The sequence below is a fragment of the Trachemys scripta genome, chromosome 8 (assembly GCF_013100865.1).
Source record: "Trachemys scripta elegans isolate TJP31775 chromosome 8, CAS_Tse_1.0, whole genome shotgun sequence".
In the NCBI taxonomy this organism is placed as follows: Eukaryota; Metazoa; Chordata; order Testudines; family Emydidae; genus Trachemys; species Trachemys scripta.
The window spans coordinates 51,553,829-51,578,364 of NC_048305.1; the positions used below are offsets into that span (position 1 = coordinate 51,553,829).

At 43.5% G+C, this 24,536-nt stretch overlaps 1 protein-coding gene across 5 annotated transcripts in view; it reads left to right on the forward strand.

Moving 5' to 3' along the window:
- The window catches only part of RALGPS2 (Ral GEF with PH domain and SH3 binding motif 2), a 297,768-nt gene that overhangs the window by 135,008 nt on the left and 138,224 nt on the right, over positions 1–24,536 (forward strand). For all 5 annotated transcript variants that reach the window (XR_004646742.1, XM_034778255.1, XM_034778258.1 and 2 more), the window contains one exon: positions 7,248–7,374. Coding sequence is in view for 4 of the 5 variants with exons in the window: in XM_034778255.1 (XP_034634146.1) it covers positions 7,248–7,374 (127 nt within the window). In the remaining variant the exon portion in view is untranslated. The remainder of the gene's footprint in view (positions 1–7,247; positions 7,375–24,536) is intronic.

The window sequence follows — 24,536 nt, forward strand, 5'->3', positions numbered from 1 at the left end:
AAGTCTTCCAGAATCTGATGAGAGTAGCTGCTTCTCTAAGGGTGCAGGCAGAACCTGTGCCAGAGAATACACATATCTTCCTTGATGTACTGCAGACTCCCACTTCAGGAAGGGTTGCCTTTCCTATCAATGAGGCCTTACTACAGCCAGCAAAGAATCTTTGGCATACTCTAGTCTCTATATCTCTCAAGGCCAACTGAGTGGACAGATGATACCAGGTCCCTCAGTAAGATTTTGAGTATTTTTTTACTCCCCCAATTCCTGATTCTCTGGTGGTAGTGACTGCTAATGAATAGTTTTGTCAGCCTCCTAATAAGTCCTCTCCAAAGGATAAGGAGTTTAAGAAACTGGATTTATGTGGTTTAAACTATTCTCCTGCCACTCTTGAGAGTTGACAATTATCAGGCTCTTTCTTCAAAATATAATTTTATTCATTTCTCTTCTCTTTTTAAGTTTGCTGATAAGTTAGTAGAGGAATTTAGGGACCAGTTTCTAGCTTTGTGCTGTAAGGTGGCCCTCAAACTACATTTTCCTTCAGGCAGCAATAGGTGAGGCTGATACCACTTTGCACTCTATGAGCACTGAAGTCTCCCTGTGACATTCCTGATTGCAGGATTCTGACATTACAAAGGAGCTGCTGAATACAATACAAGACTTATCATTTGAGGGGTCTAAACTGTTTTCGACCAAAACAAACAAACAAAAAAGATAATGCTGTGTGCACACTAAAAGATTGTTGTGCAATGCTTTGCTCTTTAGGAGTTCATAGACCAGTTATGAAAAAGAAGCAGTTTATGCCGCAGTATTACTTTAGAACCTCTTTTCATCAGAGACCTTGATATGTCCCTAAGAAGAGGTCACCAGCTATCTTTGGCTGTGGCAGGGCCTTCCCACCAGACATCTGCAACCTCGAAGCAGTCGTTTTGATTTTTTGATCAAGAAATGTATACTGATGATATCTCCTCCGTTTGGATTATGCCTGTCTCTGTTTTACTATGCTTGGGAAAACATCATGTTGGACAAGTGGGTACTCGGCACTTTAAGGGAGGGATATGCTATCCAACTCTTACCTTCCTTTTCCCAACCCGCCTTCCCCATCCCTTTTCAGGGATCCCCCTCATAAGTTTGTGTTACTTCAAGAACTATGGTCTCTCCTAGAATTGGGAGCAACAGAAGAAGTTCCTTGCCAACACAGAGGGAAAGGCTTCTGTTGTTGGTGCTTTCTGGTCCTGAAGAAATGCTTTCACCCCAAAGTTGAACTATTTCATAAAAAAAAAAAAAATCAAGTTCAGGATGGTCACAATATATCCCTGCCACAGAAAGTATTTTTGATTTGTTATAGGCACCAACCATTACTAGTAAATAGTGTTCTACTTCAGTTTCTCTTCATCCCCGATGTTCTTCACCATATGCATGTTGGTGGTAGCAGACTACCTCCATCGTTTGAGCATTCAAATATTTCCTTATCTGGATAATTGGGTAGTTTGTGCTCTATCAAGCAACTGGGTCCAGAGCAATGTCCTACTCATCAGACTAATGTTCTTCCATTTAGGGCTGAAACTAAATTTGGGAAATCACAGTTAAAAACCCACTCAACTCATGACTCATAGAAGTAGACCTCGATGCCAGAACAGCCCTGGCTGATTTCCCAAGGGATTGTTATCAATATCAATCTGTAACCTCAAGTCCAGGACAAGAAGAACAGTGCCTGCCTGCCTTCAGCTCCTGGGTCACATGGTCTCATACATATATGTAACTTCGCATGGCAGACTTCACTTTTGCTGTCTGCAGGCCTGACACGATTTGGTGTATCACCAATAAATCCTCTGGACATGTGTATTTGCGTACCTGGATTGGTAGCTGGATCCACAAAATGTATGTAGATGACTTGCAAATTCTCACAGACAACACCACTGACATGTTTGTTTTTTGAACAAGCAGAGAGGAGCAAGAATCTCCCAACTATGCAAGGAGGCTGTCCTCGTCTGGAATTTGTGAATCCTTCACAACGTTTCCCTGAAAGCCTTCTGGGAGTAAGAAACATGCTAGCAGATTTCCTCAGCAGGGTTTTCATAGACCAACATGAGTGGTCAATCAAGAAAGACATCCTTCTTCAGATTTTCCACTGCTGAGGATATCTAGTAATAGACTTGCTAGTGACCAACCTCAACAGCAAATGCATGAGGTTTTGCTCCAGGGCGGGCCTCAGCCCAAGTTCCATCATGGATAGTTTTCTTCTCTGGTCTGGACACCCCCATCTGCATTTCTTCCAGTTCCTCTCATTCCAAGATTACTGAGGAAACTGAAACAAGAAAGGGTGTTGTTAATCCTTATTGAACCAGCATGGCCAAGACAATATTGGTTCATGGATCTACATCGACTGTCCCCTCACCGATAACTACTACTACTAGTCACAGAACTTCTAACTCAGCACCAGGGCAAATCTCTACATCCAAACCTCAAATCTTTCCACCTTACTGCATGAACACTCAGAAGAAATTGCTGCTGGGAGGTTCAAATCATCTTGGTGAGCATCAGAAAGGAATCCACTAGAGCCAGGTATGCAGCTAAGTGGAAGAGATTTTCCATTTAGGTACAATCCCACAGTTTATTGCCCCATCTCACAGAGGTTACACATGTGCTGGACTATGTTCTGCACCTGAAATTCATAGATTCAAAAATTCTAGGACTGGAAGGGACCTCGAGAGGTCATCGAGTCCAGTTCCCTGCCCACATGACAGGACCAGATTCTGTCTAGACCATCCTTGATAGACATTTATCTAACCTACTCTTAAATATCTCCAGAGATGGAGATTCCACAACCTCCCTAGGCAATTTATTCCAGTGTTTAACCACCCTGACAGTTAGGAACTTTTTCCTAATGTCCAACCTAGACCTCCCTTGCTGCAGTTTAAGCCCACTGCTTCTTGTTCTATCCTTAGAGGCTAAGGTGAACAAGTTTTCTCCCTCCTCCTTATGACACCCTTTTAGATACCTGAAAACTGCTATCATGTCCCCTCTCAGTCTTCTCTTTTCCAAACTAAACAAACCCAATTCTTTCAGCCTTCCTTCATAGGTCATGTTCTCAAGACCTTTAATCATTCTTGTTGCTCTTCTCTGGACCCTCTCCAATTTCTCCACATCTTTCTTGAAATGTGGTGCCCAGAACAGGACACAATACTCCATCTGAGGCCTAACCAGCGCAGAGTAGAGCGGAAGAATGACTTCTCGTGTCTTGCTCACAACACACCTGTTAATACATCCCAGAATCACGTTTGCTTTTTTTGCAAGAGCATCACACTGTTGACTCATATTTAGCTTGTGGTCCACTATAACCCCTAGATCCCTTTCTGTCGTACTCCTTCCTAGACAGTCTCTTCCCATTCTGCATGTGTGAAACTGATTTTTCCTTCCTAAGTGGAGCACTTTGCATTTGTCTTTGTTAAATCATCAGGCCTTTCAAATAATTTTGTGATAGTTCACCTAACCTCTATTTCTGCATTATAGCCACCAGTAGATGTTTTTTCCATCTTCTTTCATCCCCTCATTTCTTGGTTTTTGAAAGGCCTAATCAACTTTTACCCCCCCTTGTCTGCTTCTGTATCAGTATGGTATTTAGATCTAGTTCTCTCCAAATCGATGGCCCCTGTTTGAGAGCCTACATTCATTACATTCATTGTCAATAAAGGTGGTGTTTTTGCTAGATATAAATCCTGCAAGGAGGGTTTCAGAACTTCACCCTTTCTTGGATGATCCTCCTTTCACAGACTTTCATAAGGACAAGGTATCCATTAAGCTATATCCAAGTTTCTGCCTAGGGCAACCTCAGCCTTCCATCTAAGCCAATTGATTAATTTTGGTGATTCTCCCCTCCCCCCCCCCCCCCTGCAAAAAAACAACAACCAAGCCTCCATTCATCTGAGGCTGAAGACTCACTCCATGCTTCGGATGTTCATAGAGCCCATTGCATTTTACTTGGACCACGCTAGATCCTTCAGGTCTTCCCCCCTCCCCCCAGAATCTTTGTAAACTATACTGAAATAATTAAAGGTCAATCAGTATCCTCTCAATGCATCTCACATTTGGTTTCTGTCTGTTTAAATTTTTTTTACAATCTTGCTAAAGTCTCTTCTCTTCTCCATCAAGAATAGTAACTTACTCCACCTCATCAGCTTTCCTGAGCAATGTTCCAATAACTAATATGTATGCATACTGTACATGTGGTCATCTGCATGTACTTTCCACTCTTTATGCCATCACTCATCCCTCTCACAATGAAGTCAGCTTTGGCAAATCGGGTATTACAGTCTCTGTTTGGATGAGCCAAAGTTCCTGGTCCTATAAGGGAACTGCTAATACATCACCTACAGTGGAATGTATATGTGCACAATCACTCAAAGAACAAGTTACTGTAAGGTAAGTAATTTTTTTCTTCATGTGTGTTGGTATTTCTTCAAACATATGGGGTCTTAAAATTGTAGAGTGGGGACCCTCCTTATAGATTCTGAGGATCTCCCCCTGCAACATTACTTGTCTCCTCTTCCCCACAAAACTCCTCAAAAAAGGCAGTTCTGAACAATCATTGGGAACAATCCTCCTCCCCCACCCCCTGCTTGCTGTCACTGTATCAGGTACACCGTCTCCCCTCTGAGCATCCTCTTCCCACCCCCATAACACCTGTGAGTAGTTGAGCTCAGAGATATGACACTCCATGGAAAGGAACCCCAGGACACAGAGCTCTGTCTGCTTCACCAACCAGACAGAGAACCCTCTTGCTCCCAGGCTGGGAACAGGTCACTCTGATTCCTGTGCAGCCCCAGGGAGATAATTGGAGGTGGGCATGTTGCGGCGAGGAAGATAATGGCAGCACCCTTGCTGATGGCGGGACTGTGTCTCAGGAACTAGGATCTGCTCTCTTGGCTCCTAGCCCCTGTATCCCACCTCTGATACAGGAAAGATGATGATTTTGCAATCTGAGAGTATTGAAAAAACTGCTGCAAGCCTTTGCTACCCTGGAGTTTTGGAATTCACACTGATGAAGCCCCTTATGTCAAGCATAACTGCACAAATCACTAATAGTTTGTTCCATAAACAATTTTTTTTTCTATTTGTTGATTCCCTCCTCCCCTGTTGTTCTGTCCTCCAATATTAACCCTGATATTAATTTCACAGTTTTCCAGGTAAATTTTTGCACTGATTTTTCACCCTTTTTAAATGTTTGAAATAAATACTGATACATTTCCTGGAAACTTTAGAAAAAATATAAACCAGAAACGTAGGTCCTTACACATGGTGAAAATACATGAATTTGTCTAGACTAATCATGCTGCAAATACCCATTTTGAGAATACAAACCTAAAAGGTAAACTTCATGTCCCAAATGTCGGAGCCTGATAATAGTGGAAAAATCAGACATCCTTGCTAATACTTTGAGCTCTAACAGTAGCCCAATACATTTAAAATATACAGAAGTCTTCAGTGTTATTGAGCATGAGGTGCTGCTAACTCAAATGGTGAGACCTCCAACTAAATATGGACAAGATGGAGATGATGCTGGTTTGAAAAATGAAGTATTTTGAAAACATGGCTGTGATCATGGCATCTAAATTGTCTAGACTTAAGCTCCAGCTACCTCAGAGACTGCTTTTCCCTCTATGCTCTGCCACAGTCTCCTCTCTGCAGAGATGTTTAAACTATTACATGAGTTCCCAACAAGCCATTATCCTCATGGCTGTCCTCAGCTCTGTATCTTTCCCTGGAAATCTGCAATAGCCCAAACCTAGCAACCTCTCTTAGTAGATGTAAGACACAACTGTTTCATAGATGGGCGTAGGGCCAGAACTTCAAGGAACACAATTTTCTGGATGACAATTCTCTCCCTTTAAAAATGGCATCTCTCTGAAAGCTGGTGTAATATTTGCTGCATCCTAGTGAAGTTTGTGGGCAGAAAATGTAGTCAAGAAAGGCAAAAGGTGTAAAATAAATGCAATTTTATTTTTGCAGAAGTTCATAGATTTGTTCCATCGTTGTCATGGAAACCCAGGTAGATTTTGGTTATAGTGGCGATGTAAAATTTCAAGGTTATGTACCTACACACCTAGGATATCTCATTACACTTTTTTAACTACTAATTACTGTTCATCTTCACATATAGCTAAAACTTTGGTTGAGAGACTTGAACATCTAGTCTCCTGCCAAAATGGTCAATCTAAACATTTTTCTACATTTCCTTAAATTTTGGCCCCAAAATGAAATAAAACCTTTAATGTGGCTACTCAATGGTAGTTCTGTTATAACTGATGATCCTGTGACAAAAAGAGCCAATACAACTGCCTTTTTGCTGACAGAACAATATACACAGGTGGTTTGTGCTCAGACCATTGTACTTTTCTGTGGAGAAGGCAGATCCAAGCCCCTATTGCATCTTTCTCTTACTAAACAGAATTTTTGTATGTGAATACCAGTATGTCTGCATCAGGCAATACATTGATTTTAAAGAATTATAGTGCACTTTAAAATTTTCACTAGATTTTAATCAGCTCTTATTTCTTTCACTGGAAAATAAACTTATTGGGAAAATTTACAGGTCATGAAGTTTCAAGATAAAGAAACCATAAGACTATCAATAGCTCAACCAAAATGGCATGGTTGTGAAATAGGGCTTTGTTACGGACCTATGCTGTTAGGGCAACCATATTTCCTGCAATCAACTTAGCTTCACTCCCATTTTCTGCTAAGGGGACTTTTAGCTTCACTCCTATTGAGAGCAATGGAAGATAGTGGCCATTTTGAAAGAAGATAGATCTTCATGGAATTCTTTGTATTAGAACATTATTTGTGCATACCTGTTGAAGAAGACACTTTCAATAATGGAGAATAACAGTAAAAAAAAATTAATCCTTTAAAAAAATGTAACCAGTGCATGAGAGTTCATTGAGTTTTAACTGATATAGACGTTTTAATAGTCTGCATTTTAAGATAATTCAAGGCCAAAAAAAAAAGGTTTGACATGGTGCTAAATTTCTTAAAGGATCCATTTAAAAATTAATTTTAACTCATAAACTAACCAATTTTCTTGTAAATTCTGAGAAAATGTATTCTATACTGGAAGAGTAAGAGCTGTAATTTTTGGGATGATACTCAGTATTCTTCATATATAACAAACTGGTTGAATCCTGCTTTAAGTGCAAAATTCATCTCAACCCTAAGTGAACTGCAACCCTTCTATCTTTGTCTTTCTTTTCTAGTTATTGAGCCGAAAAGACAAAACTACCTTTGAAAAGTTGGAGTATGTTATGAGTAAAGAAGATAATTACAAACGACTTAGAGACTATATTAACAGCTTGAAGATGACTCCTTGTATTCCTTATTTAGGTAGGTAAGCTTAATATGTTTGGTGTGCAGTGTTAAGGCAATAGTACTTGCACAGTGACTTGCAGAAAAACTAAAAGCCATCTTTTAAGCTGTATTTGAGAATATATATTCTTACAAAGAATGTAGAAGCACTTGGTTAGCTGTAAATGTTCTGTATATAGCACAGGGGCGGGCAAACTTTTTAGCCTGAGGGCCACATCGGGTTTCAGAAATTATATGGAGGGCCAGTTAGGGGAGGCTGTGTCTCCCCAAACAGCCAGGTGTGGCTCGGCCCCCGCCCCCTATCCGACCTACCTGCTTCTCGCCCCCTGACGCGCCTCACCCGCCCCCCGGGACTCCTGCCCCATCCACCACTCCTGCTGTCTGTCCCCTGATCGCCCCCGGACTCCCTGCCCCCTGGCGTCCCATACCAACCCCCCCTCCCCCCTTCCTGACTGCCCTCTGGGAACCCTGCCCCATCCAACAACCTCTTTCCCTAACTGTCCTCCACCGCTCCCCCCACCCCATCCAACTCCCCCTTTCCTTCCTGATTGCCGCCCCCCCTCCCCCGGATCCCTACCCCATCCAACCATCCCTTCTACCTGTCCCATGACTGTCCCCGGAACCCCCGTCCCTGACTGCCCCCCCCCCCCCCCATCCACCCCCCCCCTTCCCTGCCCTCTGACCGCTCCCACCCCCATCCACACCCTCGGCCCCTGACCACCCCCCAAACTCCCCTGCCCTCTATCCAACCTCCCTCCCCCGCTCCCTGCCCCCTTACTGCGCTGCCTGGAGCACCGGCGGCTGGTGGCGTGGCTGCACCATGACAGGCAGCTGCGCCGCCCAGCTGGAGCCAGCCACGCACCATTCAGCACAGAGCGCTGGGTCAGACCGGGCTCTGCAGCTGTGCTGCCCCAGGAGCTCACCCCCCCCAGAGCTTTGTGCCAGTGGTGCAGTGAGCTGAGGCTGCGGGGGAGGGGGGACAGCAGGGGAGGGGCCGGGAGCTAGCCTCCCAGGCCAGGAGCTCAGTGGCCGGGCAGAACGGTCCCGCGGGCCGTAGTTTGCCCATCTCTGATATAATAAGAAATAACTTTTCTACTTAAGAAGAAAAATTCCTGTTAAACCTCTCAAGTGCTCCTAAGATTTCACATAGAGTATCAGTTTTCTTGGAGATGTTGTGTAGACTTAATGGTTGACTCATGGAGAAGCAGTTAGAGATTGTTGCTCCTGGAAGTGCTTTCCAAGAACTAAACATTTGACTATAAATTTAATAATGAAAAGTCATCAGTCACTAACTTCAGAGGTAAGCATAACTTCTGGAATCTGTTTTAGGTGTTGTGGAATCTGATTTCTATTGCATATATTATCACTTTGATTACACTGAAGTGACTAGGATATTTAATTGGTGCTACAAAATATAAAAAAATAAAATGGGTGATTTATAGAGATTTATCATGAATAATTTGCCTTCCTATGTTTCTAAGAAATCTTTACTGATTTATTTATGTATTTGCTTAATGGATATAGTTTTTATGGTTATGATCAAATATTTTCACCAGTTTTTTGGAATTACTTGATTTTAAAGAGCAGCTTTAAGCAGGATAAGTGCCTACCAGTGTATTTTTGATATTTTTGTAGTTGAACGTTAATTATATAAAACTTCAGTAATTATACAAATGTTAAAGAAATGCTTGTCTGTTTCCCTCTCCCAGAAACATCAGGCAGGTCACATGAGTTCATCCCACTTAATATGCATTGTGTTGCAGACATCGGTTATTTCTTTATCTACATCAAGATGAGCTCCAATGGCTCACTACAGTTGACTAGACTTGATGATCCCCCCCAAACTCTAAATCTGCTATTTTCTCTTCCTTACTTCTTTGGGCTATTTTAAATCCTCTTGGACGTAGGGATTAGAAATCCTTTATTGTGCTAACATCCACATAACTGTCATGATAGGTACTTCAGCCTCTGTATCTTATGTGGGGGTAAAGAATCAGTCTTGTCAGGCCATGGTAACAAGGGAATGCTCAGCCCCCTGCAGCTCCCTCTAGTTTTGTTCTGCTTCAACAGCAGCATACAGAGTTAACTAGACCTTTGCACTGAAGAGGTTTTCTGAGGAAATTTTTAAAAAATCTTAATTCTGAATTAGCAATTTGGTTCTATAATTTAAACTTCTAAATGTCAGCTGTGTCTCAGGTTTGTTGGCCTTATAAGTTGTCAGCTCTGCTTCCTTTTGTGAAATACTGAAGTAGCTGATATCCCTTCAGTTGCTTAGGGAGAAAACTAGGCCAAAAAAGAGAGGTTTATTCTTTCACTTCATCCGTTCTTACTGAGTGTCACAGTGGGGAGTTTCACCTCCTCTGGGGGTAGGATACATTTTCCCCTCTCAACAGTCCTATCAAGGCAGGGGTCACCTTGGCTGTCTTTCTCTAAGCAGAAGCAAAACCAGGCAGGATTGACTTGGATGGATGAGATGCAGGCACCATCCTAGAAGCCCAGTGTGGGCAGTGGCATGTAATTTCCCCTACCCCAGACAGAAGAGGAGCCAGGCAGGACTGTAACAGCCCACTCCAAAGGCAAGTGCCTCCTTCCTCCCCTTTCTCAGGAGAACAGTGCCAGAACATCAATACGCTAGAAGTGTCTAGAACTCACACCTGCAACCACCACTCCTGATAGTGGTGCTCTGGGGCCACAAATAAAAGGCTTTGAACACAACATGGATGCCAGAATGTTTAGTAAGGGGCCTTTACTCTTAGTCCCATCCCCAGTCCTGTCACCTCTATATCAGGCCTCCTAAGGGTCCCCTTATAATATCTCAGGAAAGGGCCTCTAGCAAACCCATTTGAGAGAAGAGAAAAAGGATGCTCTAGTGATTAGAGTGCTAATCAATGCTATGGGAGATGCAGATTCAATTCCTGCTCCACCACAAACACCCTGTGTGGCCCTGGGCAAGTCACTTAGTTTCTCTGTGCCTTGGCTCACCATCTGCAAAATGTGGAAAACCTGACTGAGATGATGTGAGGCTAAATACATTAAAGAGTGTAGATGCTCAGATACTACAGTGATGGGGTCCAAATAAGTAAGATAGATAGGTGGATGTGGCTCATGTGGATCCCATGCGATAGAAATGGACAAAACTTGTCCCAGAGTGTCTTGATTCCAGGGATTCCATTCTTGAACTCCAGTCTCACTCTGGGATATGTTTTTGGGTTTCCTGAAGAGGCCTGAAGACGGTAAGCAAAATCTCAAAGGGGGAAAAAATAAAAGGGGAATCTTCCTTGTGAGGCGGGCCAGCAAGAGGATCAATATAGCACATATTTAAAATTTTAAAAGAAAACATTATAGGATAGGCTTGCAGTCATAATGTTATGAAGCTTTGATCAGTAGTTCTTTGGCTGCCCTCAATCTGATTCTTATACTGTAAACCCACCCTAAAACTCAAATAGCTTCAGACTTTGGGAGAATCACATTCAGGGTACAAATGTTAACATTTGGGTGTTGTGAAATTGCTGAAAAGTTTCATATGACTTTCACTCAATCAAAAAGAACAGTGGGGAAGGGGAAATACTTTGTTCAATGATACCCACTCTTTAGAATCAGTTTATTAAACCTACTTTCTACCTCTTTGGTAATTCCTGCTTGATTTTAGCAGTGACTCTGCTCATGAACTCCTATATAGAGAGATTAATGTTTCATGTACTTTAAAAACAGATTTTCAGGTATTCAGAGATATGGCATAGGAGATTGATTAATGAGATTTGTAATCACTGCAATCAGATCAGAACTGAACCTGGGTGTGGGGGCTGGGAGGTGGGGCATAAAACATAATCAGAATGGAATTTTAAGTTTTGACTTCTTCCAAACCTCCAAGATTAGAAAATGTTTCTCTAGAGTATTGGAAAGCTCCAACTTACAGCTATTCAAAGGTTTTTTAGCATTAGCTTTTATATGTTATGGGTTTGAGATGATATCAATCCAAGCAAAAACAATTTACCAGGTAGGCCAGGCTTCTTTCAGCATCCCAGATATCCCAGGCTTCTCTGCTTCTTGCTTAAACAGTCTTTCTGGTATCTAACATTTTAGAAATAAGAGACATTTTTCTCTATCTAGCTGATTTGGATTTTTTCTGTTGCTTCCTTAAGTGTACAAAATACAAATATATGCAAAATTGGCAAGGGAAAACAGAAAAATACTGGAAAACTATATGATTGTTCTTCCTTTATTTCAAGTTTGTGCCAGTGCAAACATGTCCTTTTAGACACATGAACAACTTGTTGTCTAAATTCTGCTGTAGAGTAAATCTTTGGACATAACATGTCAATTTATTAAAGTCTAATGTGTATTTCCTTTTTGCTTAGAAATGAAAAATTGGTTTATTTGATGTCTGTAATGCTTCTTGCTGGGACCAGTTGTAGTTTAAAAACTAGTCTATCATCTGGCTTTATACAGTACTAGTTGTTGTTAGTGACAAGAATGTCGTATGCTTTCATTTTAATTCTCCAGAGGAATAGTGAATTAGATATACTTTTCTGGGGTTCTTTCTCTAATGTTACTTAACTTCTTAGGGATAAATGGCTGGAAAAGCAAATGAAAATGGTTTGGAACAGTAATCTTAGTAAACCTGGAACTGTCTTGGAAGCTTAACTGTTCAATTCAGTTAATCTCTTCCTGCAATGAAAAATTTAACCTGTAGTAAGGCCTGTTGAGAATTTATAAAAATATTCTCTCTAAAGGTTGTCAACTAGGGATTTTTACTGAAATGAGTAGAAGAATATTCAATAAAAGAGCAATTCACTAATCTGTTTCTGATTTTCCACTTGTAGGCTATAATCTATTAAAGGTTTTTTGTTTGTTTTCTGTTCTTTGGTATGTAAAATGTGTACAGAAAGAGTATTGCTTCTGTGTTAAATTACGTATACAATGCTGTTAAACGATTAACTGGTTTAATGGCTCTGCTGTGGCATGACAAACTTAATTTGGAAAGCAACTTTGGATATCACTCCAGGAACTGGGAGGATGGCATTGCTTTATAAAGGTAACTTTTCTGGACTTACTAGGCAAGTTGATTGCCACATGCTGTCTGAGATCCCTGCTGGTGGTAGAAACACAGTTACATTGGCAATGGTCATGAAGGACCCTGCTGGTAGTGGGATTAGGAAGGACACAAAAAGAGGACAACTATGGTGTTGTCTCAGAAATTTAAAAGGAGTTCAGTTTTGTCTCCAAAATTAATATGAGTATATTTTCACTGTAGAGTTAACTCGAGCTCTTACTTGCATGTTGTCCCTAAACTCTTTATACAGACACACAAACCTCTAACCTGAATTTGTTGCTTTCACCTAGGGCTTGCTGGTACATCTGTGGTTATAGGCTAAAGCACAAGTGAGCATGCAGGCTAAATTGCTTGTGGTGATAGTCCTCCAGTTCCTTCTTATAATTCTCCAGTGAGCCAAGAAGGTCAGACACATTCTTCCACAGTTCACTGGGAAGGAATCAGAGCATCCCCACTTTCTGCAGTGCTAAGAACCATGGGATTTGCCCCCAGAATTCCTAGTGACATACAAGTGTGCAGCACCAATGTGCACCCAGTAACTCAAATGTGGCTTTTCAGTGTGGCCATTCACACCTGGGCTAGGCTAACCTGGATGTTCAAACCTAGATGCCAGTCACCCAAGTTAATTCTGTAGTGAAGACATATCTTATATGGCCAATTTAAATGGTCAACGCAAACTGAGAATGGATAAGTCATGTTTATTTTATTCTAAGCAAAATATAACCTCTCTGAAAAAGGTTTATAATGGAAATCCTGACAAAGCCCTTGTTATAGTTGTGCTGCCAGACTTCACAGTGAAACAAGTGGGTCGTACTGATAGAAATAAAAGATGTTTTCTTAGCTTAAAATTTACTACTCCTTGAAATAGTCTTTTATATTTGTGTTTCACTGAAGGTGAGATCAGTAGTGTTAAACTGTTGGAGCTGAGGGAGGGGAGAAGAAGAGGTTCTCAGAGTAAAGGTGTAAACACTTGTCTGGCAAGTACTAGTCTGGCAAATCGTAAGGAAAAAAATGTGTGTGAATTACTGCTCTAAATCTGAAAATCATTAAAAATGTTTATTTGTTCTTGTCATAAATTACAGAACAATCTTAAGTGTTGTTCTGGGAATTTGGCACTTTGACAACACTCATTCTGTAGGAGAGAGAAAAACAGAACAGTGTGCTGCATAGGGATATGGAACATGATAAATATTCTCCATGTATAATTCTTGTAGGCATGCCTACTTCATTTTCCTAATGAGGCAGCAATACAATTTATACTACTGAGGATGTTACTCTGGGAAAGAAAATATGCAGAAAAATACCTTTAGTCAGGCAAAAATTGAAGTCAGTAAATTGAGCAAATCTTCCAAGTGCACTGCTTATGGTTTCCCTTGAGAAGTGATTTTTGCAGTCTTGTAAGTCTTCTCTTGGGGAAAGAGAGAGAGAGAGTGTGTGTGTGTGTGTATATATATATATATATGTGTGTGTGTGTGTGTATATATATGTGTGTATATATATATATATATTGTACACACATGTATTTAACGGGTGTGTGCGTGTATATGTGTATATATATATATTGTACACATGTATTTAATGGGTGTGTGTGCATGTATGTATTGCATGCAAAAATGTACATTAAAAGAACAGTATTAAGGTTGCAAGGTCAAGCACTCAGAAGTTAGGAAATGTCAGAATTAAGGTTGCTTATGCAACCTTAATTGGCTCCCTTGTGTGTATGCATGACAGTCTTTAATTACATGATCTTTTTTTTAGGATACTGATTCATTCAGTGCACTGGATGAACGATGCTCACTTAATGAGCTACTTTTTAATAATGTTTCTCCTTGTTCATTGTGTGGCCCTATGCTTTATTTACTACATGCTATTCAAACTCCACTCTGGAAACAGAATTATTGGTTTCCTCCTGGGTTTTCCTATGGTGCTCATCACTATATTATCTGAATGCTTCACAAACCGTGAATGTATTTTCATAACACCCCTATGAGATGAATTGGTATTATCCCCATTATATAAATGGGGAATGGAGGGACAGATATTGATTTAGAGATTAAGGTCAAAAGTATCCACTAATTTTGAATGCCCAATTTGAAACACCTAGGATCTTTTTTTTTTTTTAGTGTGTAAGGATCTTTTTTTTTTTTTTTTTTTTTTTTTTAGTGTGTAACATTATACAGCACTTACTGTTTTGGGGGAATTTTTGAAACTTTTTATTAAGGCAAAGTTGCAATAAAACATTAACATACTATATTGTACATTACTTATTCAGGATCAGGTTAATATGCAAAGAACCTGGCAAATATATTTAAAGCACAGTTCTTTGAGTGGTTCTGCACAGTCCCTTTTATGGATACTGCACCGCCTTTTGGTCCCTAATGGTAGAATCCTCTCTAAGCAGTGTCTGTTAGAGCAGTGGTTTTCAAAGTGCAGGTCGCGATGTGACAGATTTTCGTTACCAATCTGCCTGGGCCCACAGTTGATCAGGCTGGAACCACAGGATCTTTCTAGGGAGTAGATGACGAGGCACACCACATCTCTGAATTTTAAAGCTTTGTTGATAAAATAATAAAATAATAGTGGAGAGTGCTGGAAATGCTTCCATGTCTCTCAAAGGAAGGAAGAAAACATTAGTGCCCTAAGCCCTAACCCACTTCCGTACTCTCACACTCACTATCCAGGTCTGGCCAGGTCTGAGTGTAGCGTAGGAAAAGAGGAGGGGGAAGGCTGGATGGGAGGTCTGTTCTGTGTGCACAGGTCGTCCAGGATCTGCGGTGTGATCTCTGAATTGCTCCAGTTCTTGGGAGGGCTTTTAAGTCCTGGGTTCCTTTGGGGGTGTTGTCATCCAGGGCCCTCTGTGCCTGGTGCTATTTGTAGCAGTCCCAATCGGCTTGCTGTGGCCTTCTCCAAAACACACCGGCTCCGGAGAATTTGTTTTCCCTCCTGTTGGCCTTCACCGTCGCTGCCTCATTCGCTCTGTTTTCACTGCTATCCTTGCAGCTCTGCTCCACTTAGTTCTCCTCTTGTCACGACTGGGCAGCTGTAGATTTTTCATCTGTAGATTTCTCGTTGAGCCCATGATCTTGGGCCTGGGCCAGCGTCTACCTAAAGTGCTGAGTTAACCCGTTTTCTACTTCTTTCTTTCTCCCCCTCCCCCCCCTTGGCCTCTCGTACTCCTAAAAAGGAATCTTCCATTCCCCACTCTCACACCTTTGACCCTCCCCAAAATGCTTTACGATGCTTGCAACAGCGTTAGCCACATACAATACTGCTCTGCCTTCCCTGGGGACTCCCTGAGGGAGGGGGGCCATTGGGGTGTGACAGCGACCTAGTACTGGGTCACAGAATGTAAGGCACTGGGTTGCGGTGACTCTGGTCAGCACCGCCTTCTGGGCCATTAAAAGTCCCGTTGGCAGTGCTGTCTGGCTAAGGAAGTGGCCAGCAGCAGGTCTGGCTCCTAGGTGGGGCCACGGGATTCTGCGTGCTGCTCCTGCCCCAAGCACTGGCTCCCAGGCAATGGGAGCTGGAGGGGGCCGTGCCTGCAGGCGAGAACAACGCTGAGCTGCTTACGCATCTCCACCTAGGAGCTGGACCTGCTGCTGGCCGCTTCTGGGGCACCGCGCAGTCTGCGGTGCCAGGACAGGCAGGAAGCCTGCCTTAGCACCCCTGCCCCAACCCTGTGCCCCAATCCCTTTCTGCACCCCAAACCAGTCATCCCTGGCCCCACCCCAGATCCTGCACCCCTAGCCTAGAGCCCTGACCCCCTCCCACACCCCAATCCCCTGCCCCAGCCCAGAGTCCCCCTCCTATACCCGGAACCCCTCATTCCTGGCCCCACCCCACAGCCCTCACCCCCACACCCTCTGCTCCAGCCCTGAGCCCCTCCCACACCCCAAACCCCTCATCCCCAGTTCCTTTGGGTCGCAGGCATTAACAATTTTCTTCAATTGTCGCCAGAAATTTTTTTTGAAAACCACTGTGTTAGAGTGCTTGCATGGTCCCTTGTGTTCATACCCTCAGCATCTCTGAACATGCTAAGGGAAAGAATGTACAGCGCCTTTTACTACCTCAGTTCCTTCCAACTGTTGTGCAAGGTGGAAGTGAACTGCTCTGATCCACTCAGTCTGGGGGTTTTCTCCATTTCTTGCTGCCTTTGTAATTGTTTAGTGTAGTTATAGTTCAGTAATAAGTATACTTAGGGTATGTCTACACTACGAGAGTAGTTCGATTTTACTTAAATCGAATATGTGGAATCGATATTACAAAGTCGAACGTGTGTATCCACACTAAGGACAGTAATTCGACTTTTTGAGTCCACACTAATGGGGCATGCGTCGACATTGGAAGTGGTGCACTGTGGGCAGCTATCCCACAGTTCCTGCAGTCCCCGCTGCCCATTGGAATTCTGGGTCGAGCCCCCAATGTCTGCTGGGGAAAAAAATGTGTCGAGGGTGGTTTTGGGTAATTGTCGTCATCCAACCGTCACTCCCGCCCTCCCTCCCTGAAAGCGCTGGCGGGCAATCAGTTTGCACACTTTTCTGGTGAGTGACAGCGCGGACGCCACAGCACTGTGAGCATGGAGCCTGCTGCGACCATCGCTGCAGTTATGGCCGTTGTCAACACCTCGCACCTTATCAGCCACCTTTTCCAGAGGCAGATGCTGAGAAATTGGGCGAGGAGGCTACGGCAGCGCGGTGAGGACATGAAGTCTGAGAGTGGCACAGACCTCTCGCAAAGCATGGGACCCCACTCCGTGAACGTCATGGTGGCAGTGGGTCATGTTGATGCTGTGGAACGGCGATTCTGGGCCCGGGAAACAAGCACGGACTGGTGGGACCGCATAGTGCTGCAGGTCTGGGATGAATGACAGTGGCTGCGAAACTTTCGTATGCGGAAGGGAACTTTCCTGGAACTTTGTGAGTTCCTGTCCCCTGCCCTGAAGCGCAAGGACACCTGGATGCGAGCAGCCCTGACTGTCCAGAAGCGAGTGGCCATAGCCCTCTGGAAGCTTGCAATGCCAGACAGCTACCCGTCAGTCACGAATCACTTTGGTGTCAGCAAATCTACCGTGGGGGTTGCTGTGATGCAAATAGCCAACGCAATCGTTGAGCTGCTGCTGTCAAAGGTAGTGACCCTTGGAAACGTCCAGGTCGTCATAGATGGCTTCGCCGTGATGGGATTCCCAAACTGCAGTGGGGCTATAGATGGAACTCACATCCCTATCCTGGGACCGGACCACCAGGCCAGCCAGTACATTGACTGAAAGGGCTACTTTTCAATGGTGCTGCAAGCACTGGTGGATCATAGGGGACATTTTACAAACATCAACGTAGGATGGCCGGGCAAGGTTCATGACGCTCGTGTTTTCAGGAACTCTGGTCTGTTTAGACGGCTGCAGGAAGGTATTTACTTCCCGGACCACAAAATAACTGTTGGGGATGTGGAGATGCCTATCGTGATCCTCGGGGATCCAGCCTACCCGCTAATGCCCTAGCTCATGAAGCCCTATACAGGCGCCCTGGACACTGGAAAAAAAACCCTTCAACTACCGTCCGAGCAAGTGCAGAATGGTGGTGAAGTGTGCTTTTGGACATCTCAAGGGGAGATGGAGAAGCTTACTGACTCGCTCTGATCTCAACGAAACCAATATCCCCATTGTTGTTGCAGCTTGCTGTGTGCTCCACAATCTCTGTGAGAGCAAGGGGGAGACCTTTATGGCAGGGTGGGAGGTTGAGGCGAATAGCCTGGCTGCTGATTACGCCCAGCCAGACAGCCGTGCGATTAGAAGAGCCCAGCGGGACACACTGTGCATCCAAGAGGCTTTGAAAGCTAGGTTCCTCAGTGAGCAGGGTAACCTGTGACTATTAAGTTTGTTTAAAGAGAAGCTGAACCTGCCCCCGTTTCTTTACCCACTTACTGTTGACTATCCTCTCCAGCTACATACCCCGTTCACCCCATCCCTGCCCTTCCAACACACGTTTAAAAATAAAATAAATGGAACTTTGTTAATGAACACCGTTTTCTTTATTACGGATTTCGCAGTAAAGTGTTGAAACAGGGACGCAGACTGTGGTGGGGAGCGGGCGTAGTGATGGAAAGAACGCTTCTAAACTCGAGGAATGATAGGCTCCTGCTCCTAGAGTGGTCCGCAGTGGTGGACTGGTTGTTTCAACGGAGCTGCCACCCCTCCTTTTCGGGACTCTGTGTGTGGGGGCTATGTGACTTTGTGGCGGTGGAGGATGGTTACAGATCCCCTGCTGCGTGGCTCTGTGATCCAGCATAAGGACCGCTGCATAAGATCTCTATCCGCCCTCCTCAGCCACAAAGTCACATCCCCGAGTAGCTTGCTGGTCTTCTTGCCGCCATTTCTCCTGTTCGCTGTGTGCTCGCTGGTATTGCGACATGTTCTCCCTCCACTGGGTCTGCTGGGCCGCATTGGCTTGGGAGTAGCCCATAAGTTCTGAGAACATGTCGTCCCATGTCCTTTTCTTTCTCCTCCTAATCTGCGCCAGCCTCTGCGAGGGGGATGCCAGGGTAGGTCGGGAGACATTTGCAGCTGTGGGATGGGAAAAAGGGAGTGAATTCCTCACAAAGATAATTTTTTGTGAACAATGAACATAGTTTTTCTCTGTGAACAAGACCATGCACAGCACCTATCACATGTGCACTCAGGACAAGGTCGAATTTTCGGCCTTCGCATTCAGTGCCTGGGGTCTTGCAGTGGAGATCAGACAAGCGGGGCAGGACAGTGGAATTCGGGTAGCAGGCAGACATGGTAGACTTTTGGCTGCTTAAAACTTAAATTATAGCAATGTCCTCCTTGCACGTTCAAAGCAATGCTCCTATCGTTGGCCAGTTCTTGCTGCCGGCAATCTGGCAAGCATGAACTCTGCCCCTGTCCCACCCCCTCGCGGCTGTCCCCGGGAAAGAACCCTGTATGCTGCCCCTCTCCCACCTCCACTCCGTGGTTGTAAACCGCGGGTGACAATTCTGTAAAGGAACAGGCAAGCAGTCCCAATAGTAACATTCCCCTAATTCTAAGCAGGTCACCATGAGTGACATCACTCTGCTGAGAATTTCTGAGACTGAGAAAGAATGCATGCTGCGTGAAAGCCAGCAAAAACCAGGGCCGTATGCCGCCATGCTCTGCAAGGCAATGATCCCAGAGTACTTGATGATAGCCTGGCGAGGAAAAGTTTCCTACCACGGAGGACACAATAAGGCCGCTCTCCCCAGGAACCTCATGCAAAGGCTTTCCAATTACCTCCAGGAGAGCTTTGTGGAGGTGTCCCATGAGGATTTCAGCTCTATCCCCAGACATATAGACCTTCTTTTCCAGTAGCTGCACTGGTAAGGACTAAAAAGTAGAGCGCCAAGGGCAAACAAATCATGAAAAACCCATTGTTAATATTCCTGTTCTGTTCAAAATAAATGTTTACATGTTTAAAACACTTACTGACTGATCCTTCCCCTGATTCAGGGTCTGGGTTAATGCCTGGGGACGGTTGGTAGGGAATCTCTGTGAGGGTGATAAAGAGATCCTGGCTGTCTGGGAAATCAGCGTTGTAAGCGCTGTCGACTGCCTCGTCCTCCTCCTCACCTTCCTCATCTTCCCCGTCCGCTAACATCTCCGAGGAAGCGGTCGTCGACAATATCCCATCCTCAGAGTCCACGGTCAGTGGTGGGGTAGTGGTGGCTGCCGCACTTAGAATGGAATGCAGCGCCTCGTAGAAACGGCATGTCTGGGGCTGGGATCCGGAGCGTCCGTTTGACTCTTTGGTCTTCTGGTACGCTTGTCTCAGCTCCTTGATTTTCACGCGGCACTGCGTTGCATCCCGGCTGTATCCTCTCTCTGTCATGGCTTTTGAGATCTTCTCGTAGATCTTTGCATTCCGTCTTTTCGATTGCAGCTCCGAAAGCACGGACTCATCGCCCCACACAGCGATCAAATCCAAGACTTCCAGATCAGTCCATGCTGGGGCCCTCTTTCTATTCTGAGATTGCATGTTCACCTCTGCTGGAGAACTCTGCATCGTTGCCAGTGTTGCTGAGTTCGCCACGATGTCCAAACAGGAAATGAGATTCAAAATGCCCAGACAGGAAAAGGAATTCAGATTTTCCCGGGGCTTTTCCTGTGTGGCTGGTCAGAGCATCCGAGCTCAGACTGCTGTCCAGAGCGTCAACAGAGTGGGTGCACTGTGGGATAGCTCCTGGAGCTATTAGCGTCGATTTCCATCCATACCTACCCTAATTTGACATGGCCATGTCGAATTTAGCGCTACTCTCCTCGTTGGGGAGGAGTACAGACATCGAATTTAAGAGACCTCTATGTCGAACTAAATAGCTTCGTTGTGTGGACAGGTGCAGGGTTAATTCGATTTAATGCTGCTAAATTTGACATAACCTCCTAGTGTAGACCAGGCCTTAGTTAAGTTATGGTCCGTTAAGGGTTATGGTGTCCAGTTGTTTTCCCGGTGTTGGACAATTGTGTTAGATGCCTGAAGTACTTGGCAGAGAGCCACTCTCCTTCTCAGTGTTCCATCTGCTGGACTTTCATGTCTAGATCTCCAAGGAGAGGCAAAAATGATTGCAGGTGCTTAACCTTAAGGAGGCTCTTGAAGTTTTTGGCATTTGTTGGATCCAAGGTCTAAGGAAGCCAGTCTCTGCTCCTGTGTCTTTCTCCAGGAAGTCAAAGCAGCTTAAAGATTCCAGGAAATTGGAACCTGTATTACTTATCTATTAAGATGGCCTTTGTTATTACCTACATTAGCCAGAGAGGTGAATGAATTAAATGTCTTGATGGCTGATCCCAAGTTTTTGCCAAAAGTAGTTTCTGAATTTCACATCTATCAGACAATTGTGTGATTCTTATTCCAAGAATCACATGGGGTCAGAATGTGTATTCCCAAGCTATTTCTGGATAGTTTAAACAATGGATTGTTGAATGTTACATGGTAGCAGAAATTCCTGTACCTACAGTGGTACTATCTCATTCCACCAGAGCTGTGGCAGTGTCTTTTGTTCACCTTACGCAAGTCTCTGTTGCTGAGACACTTTTACTTAAACATTCTGCCCTTGATTTGGCTTCAAGGGCTGATGCTTGTTTTGGTAGAGTGGTGTTTCAGTCTCTATTCAGTTAGCTGTGTTCCTTCCTCCAGGTTATTTTCAGAACTGTTTATCAAACCACCCATAAGTGGAATATGTAGAGTCCCTCAAAGAAGAATTTAAGGTTACATACTTGTAACTATAGTTCTTTGAGATTGCTCTGCATGTTCACACTTCTGCCCTTTTTTCCCTCTTAGGGCTTGTCTATGTTACCCGCAGGATCGACAGGCAGCGACGACACCGCATTGGGTAGATTTAAGCACGTCGACGTCAGCTACGTTATTCACGTAGCTGAAGTTGTGTAACTTAGATCAAACTCCCCCTCTCCCCCTTCCCGGTGTAGAACAGGCCTTAGAGTCCTATTGTTCTTTTCTCTCAGTTGGCAGTGGAAGGAACTAAGGTAGAAGAGGGCGCTGTGTCGCCCCCCGCCCCCACCTTATATAGCCTCAGAACATTCAGAGATGCTGAGGATAAGGATACGAGGTGAGTGTGTGTGAGCACTCTGACCTACTTGGAGAGGGTTCTACTATTAAGTATCACAAGGTGGCACAGTATCCATAAGTGTGAATATACAGAGCCATCTCATAAAAACTCAGGTTACAAGAAAATAACCTTCATTTCCCATGGAGTTGCCTAGCCAGTTCCACTCTCTCATGCCCCATGTCCCTCTCCCTTTCAAGGAAGCAGGGTTAATCAGAGAGGTCATTGTCTCTCCTGTACGCTCAATGTCCCCGCTGTCAATTTTGGTGCCTGGCCCCATCCCAAACTGGAGCAGCAATTGAAGGGAATATCTTGCTTGGCCCCTGCAGCCTGGGCTGGAGCATGCTCAGTGTGGATGGACTCTGGGGAATTTCACTGCAATCAAGCAACTCTCTATCGAGCATGTGTGAAGTGATTTTTTTCTCAAAAGCTTCTAATTTTGCCAAATTTGGGTGGATTTTCACAGGAATAGTAAAAAGGAGACACCTCCCTAACACAAAGGCCACATCCCTGTCGAATTTCAAATACCTGCTCCAAAGCATGATGACACCACAGCATCTCAAAGAAAAGGTCACTAGAACCTTTAAACATGGGCAAAACATAATTTTCACTCACCTCTTTTCTCAGAAACTGCTGCATTGTTTTTGGCAATTACAATAAAATTTACTTAATTTTCTTAAACTCAGATTATATTGAATGAAGTCTAGATTAGTACAGCTGTGAAATAACTGCCTTAATTAGAAATGTAACTAATTTAGATAATGCAGATTCTCTACGTTTTTCTAATGAAATATTTAAATGAACTCTGAGGTGACATTGGGGGAGTGGTAAAAAAGGAAAGCTGAAGACTGCTTAAAGTTCAATGGAATCCCACAGTAAAAGCCTGACAGAGAAAGTGACACCTGTATCTAGTTCTGAATGACAAAAGGGAAATGGATAGATGAGGTCGATGAGCCAATATCTTTTATTGGACCAACTTCTGATGGTGAGAGAGACACGCTTTGCAGCTATGCAGAGCACTTCAGGTCTGGGAAAGGTACTAAGAGTGTCACAGCTAAATAAAAGATCAAACAGATAGTTTAGCATAAGTAGTTAGCACATATTCTAAGACCATTTGGGCTGAAGTGGCCCTTGCAAAGGAAATGTTTTTTCACAGGGGGTGGAGGAATGCACATTCCCAAGATACTGTGACAGCAGCCACAGTTAGAAAAAATAAACTCCTATTTCTGAGAGCAGGATTTTGAGTTCTTTTTTTGAACTCATTAATATTTCCCATGAAATTGCAGTTAGTAACCGATGGAGAAAAACTTCATTTTGTGATTACCAGGGCACTCTGTCTCTTTTATTAACACAGGTGTTTGGTTTTTTTTTTTTAAAGGAAACATTTGTTTCAGGGGAACGCTGTTTGTTCAAAGAGGAATTATCATTAAATCCCATTGTTTCCGACTGAATAAATGTTACATAAGTGTGTTAGCTGATGTTACTTTGTATTTTTCAAGCAAATAATATGCCAACCTGCAATATTTGTAGCCATATTTTTTGTTTTTCCTTATGGCTTATTCTCATGAACCAAAGATGTCTAGAGCACTTCATTAAACGAGTTGGGTTTGGTTTATATGCACTTTGTTAGTCAATACATATATGTTAGGCATAGTGCACACCGCCTTAATATTGTGTTTTATCCAACACGTGGACAGTTATATTAACTGAATTATGTCTTTCCCACAATCCTGTTGATGTCCATTCACTAATGTCAAGATATATAGCCACAATACCTGCAAAGCTGAAGTCAGCTTTGGCACTGTAAAATATGAAACATGTCAAAGACAAGATACATTTGTTCTCTTTCCTGGTACAAGTTGAGAGGTACGTTCACGGGAAACTGGTTTGAAATGTAGTATCCAAAACTGAGAGAGAAGTATACATCATGGTGCCAAAAAAACAAGATAAAAAGCTAATTGTTGCTTAGTCTTAGGTGATGTACAGAGTTCTTTTTCTTAGTAAACTACCATGATACAAATATTAGTTAGGGTTAGAGGCGGGGAGTATATTGTGAGCAACTCTTCTGTAAGGTGAACTTCATGCTGTGAGAAACAAGCTTCCCTGAAAGATTCTGTAAAGTAAGAATTCTTTTCTTTCTGCATTGAACTGCATCGTCTTTAGCTGATAAACTTGGCAAGGCTTCACTGTTTGGGCTCTTGAACATTTTTAATATCAAACCACAAGTGTAGTTAAGCAATTGTCTATATTATAGACAGTAACTTTTCAGTTTACCTATGTATTGAAACTAAACATGAAATGAATAGAAATAAAATATTTACAAAAGCCAACACTGGTGAATCATACATACTAATCTACAAAGATTGTGTTTCAGAACTGTAGTGTATTGATTGATGGAGTCTGAATATAGTTTTAATTGAAAGAATCAGCTAGCTATTGGTTTGCCAGCCACAATAGTGTTCTGCATAGCAGCTATCCTAGAACTTCACACTCAGCACTTCTTGCTTCCATTGTGCTTTCACAATTAGCTGCTGTTTGATTC